At 40.0% G+C, this 3,020-nt stretch overlaps 1 protein-coding gene across 1 annotated transcript in view; it reads left to right on the top strand.

The window, feature by feature from the left end:
- fbxw7 (F-box and WD repeat domain containing 7) overlaps window positions 1–3,020 on the top strand; it is a 78,452-nt gene that overhangs the window by 57,341 nt on the left and 18,091 nt on the right. Inside the window, 2 exon segments of the mRNA XM_020591749.1 lie at window positions 111–193; window positions 1,389–1,530. Coding sequence (XP_020447405.1) covers window positions 111–193; window positions 1,389–1,530 — 225 coding nt within the window.

The raw sequence follows: 3,020 nt of genomic DNA, 5'->3' as shown, positions 1-3,020 counted from the left end.
AAGAGAAATGAAGTACTGTAAAAATACATTTTCTGTTTTGTGTGTTGAACTAAAGTCACATCCAGTGTTTTGCTGTGATGGTTTCTAATGATTTCCCCCCTTTCTTTCAGATGAAGAGAAAGTTGGACCATGGCCCCGAGGTCCGATCTTTCCCTTCAGGAAAAAAGCCCTGCAAAGGCCCAGAGTATCCAAGGTACCCTTTACCTCTCTGTTGTCCAACAGAGGCACAGTTGTCTCTGTACTGGAATGAATTTCAGTAGAAAAATATATTAAATAAGCCTGTTATGAAGATGAATGATGAAAGTATATCATAAGATTTGAGCAAAGATGCTATATATCTTTAACCAGAATGCTTCACATCACATTGTATGTCTAGCCTCCAGCCAGCAGATGCTTCTGTAACTGTGAATATTTGATGCATGTGTTAACATGTATCTACATTAAAATTCAAACTGAACACAGGCACACAAGTGTAAATGCTGCCATGTACGTAACTCTGGCTCCAGCTCAGCTTCCTCTCCCATTAAAAATGAATGAATATTGAAATAGACTCTCAGCTTCCCATTTTGCTGTCAGCAAGCACAATCTGATGTATCGGGGGGGTGCCCACTGGATGGTTTGTCCTGGGTCTGTCCACACTTTGGTGTCTCTGAGTCAGAAACACGCACTCACTTGCCAGTTGAATAGGTACACCTAGCTAAAACTAATGCAGCCCTGCAATCACAATCAATCAGATTTAGATTTCTTTATGCTAGAACAGTCTTAACTTTTTGAGTTCTATAAGAACATTAGAGTAGTTGTTGGATCTGAAGGCAATAAGCGGCTTCTTGGCTGTGTAAATACATGAGATTTTCCCCTTGATTATCGCACATTTGTTCATCACTTGTACATAGTAATAAAAGAATGGGGCTTCATTTAGGAAATTGCCACGCACTTAAAAGAAAACACTATTTTTATTTGACTTGCCTGCAAGAGAACACACATGCTTTCAGCTGAGGCTTTTACTGCTTAATCCAATCTGTGATAGGCAAACATGCTTTCAGAGTACAGCTTTAAATATTTCACTTAGCAGTATTTGCTGTTCCAGTGAACCATGGGGTATCTTTTGTAATATCTCTGTTGTCAAATTAATTTGGAGTGGAAATATCTGCAAAAGCCACAACATAAGTAATCAGTAGACAAATAAACCCCCTCATGCTGTTTTTATTACTGTTGTTGCTAATAGCGCATCCTCAATATGTCTGTAATGTTCTGGTATTGTTTTTTTTTTTTTTTTCTTCCTCAGTACTTCCACTGCTTTCACATCCTTGCTCTGTCTGCCCTATTTGTCTCTAATATTATATTAAGTTTTTTGTTTTGTTTTGTTTTTCTTTTCATGGAAATTGCAGCCCGACGGGAATTGTCCCATGTCCGGCCACACCCACCACATTTGGCCACATCAGAACAGCCAATGGTCAGGGGCAACAGAGGCGGCGTATCACCTCAATCCAGCCACCCACGGGTCTCCAAGAATGGCTCCGAACATTTCAGGTGAGTCTTATCCTTCTCTTTTTTTTTTTTTTTTTTCACCGTGGGTGACTCCAAACCCTCGAGCAAAAGCTTATCAAAAAGCAGATGATGTGCCCAATCGATGTTCGCTTAGCCTCAGAGATAATTGCTGCCTTGTTGTTCTGGCCCACCACATTACCATAGGCACTGTAGCGTGGAATCAGCTGTACCTGTTCAGACTAAAAAGGAGAGTTATATGATCACGTCTACTGTAGACTTGTATTCATTTTCCCATATGATCAGAGTCTGTACAGATGCATCGTAATAGAGCCATTTCTTCCATGTTAGACTTGAGCTCTAATCATTCCAGACCTTGTGGAAATAGGATGTAATTTAAACATATTAGCCCCAATGGAGTCTGTGATTTCCTGTATAATACATTGCAATGGATTTTATTACCTAAGAGAGTTTAAACTCATTATGTTTGAATGGCTGGGTCACCGTGTGACACCTCATTGTTTATTTTACACATATTGGTCCTCAGGCCTGGCCTACCACAGTTCACTGTCTTTAATCAGGCTACAGGCAGCACAGACCTCAAACTTCTCCATATTGCTCATACTGGACAGTGGAACGGCACTACAAAGTAGCATACTGTGACTAGTTTTTCACAAAAACCCCTGGTGTTATTTTGGGACTTGGCACTGAAAGATAAACACAAGGATGCACATTGTCAGGGTGATGTTACAGTTTACATTAGAGGATTACTTTGAGATTTTAGCCTTTTTGCCAAGAGTTTGATGAGAAGACCACTCACCTCTGTAAACATGAAGCTATAGCCAGCAGCTGATTAGATTAGCTTAGCATAAGGATGGCTGACCTGGCTCTGTCCAAATGTAATGAAATCAGCCTACCAGCACATTCAAAGCTTGCAAAATGACCTGTTATATTGTGTTTGTTTAATCTGTACAAACCCCAAAATGTAAAACCCGACATATGGAGACATTATGGTGGTTTGTGTGTGAATATTTTTGGCCAAAACATAAACTGGATCTGTTATTTTGATACAACCGATATATACACAGTTCAGCGATTAGAGTAAAAGCCGCAACAACTACATCATCACATCTTTAGTGACTTTGGATCTCCTAGTAATCACACTTCAGTGATCTGTGTTTTGGTTGCTGTCTTTTTGAAAGAGTTGTCTTCAGTCAGAAATTAAGTAGCAGATACTTGAGTTTTTCTGAGTGCCTGAACCGAGGCATTTTATCAGCAGCCCATCACGATGATCAAAAGAGTAATGCTTGTGCGTGAGCCAGCCAGTCTGAATGTTCAAGAATCATCGCTGGGATCAGATGTTGACTGCCGGTTTGCGTCACAGCCATTTCCAGGGGACTGTTGAAAGAAATGATGTGAAATTTAAGAAATGAGTAACTGGGAAGTTGTCCTGACATATTAAGAGGAAAGATGGTTAACAAAAGGAGGATAAACTACAGTTAATCACTGGAGTTTATCCTGGAAACTGGGAATAC

The sequence above is a fragment of the Monopterus albus genome, unplaced genomic scaffold, assembly GCF_001952655.1.
Source record: "Monopterus albus unplaced genomic scaffold, M_albus_1.0 scaffold15.1, whole genome shotgun sequence".
Lineage (NCBI taxonomy): Eukaryota > Metazoa > Chordata > Actinopteri > Synbranchiformes > Synbranchidae > Monopterus > Monopterus albus.
This window is presented reverse-complemented; position numbering and strand designations above follow the sequence as displayed.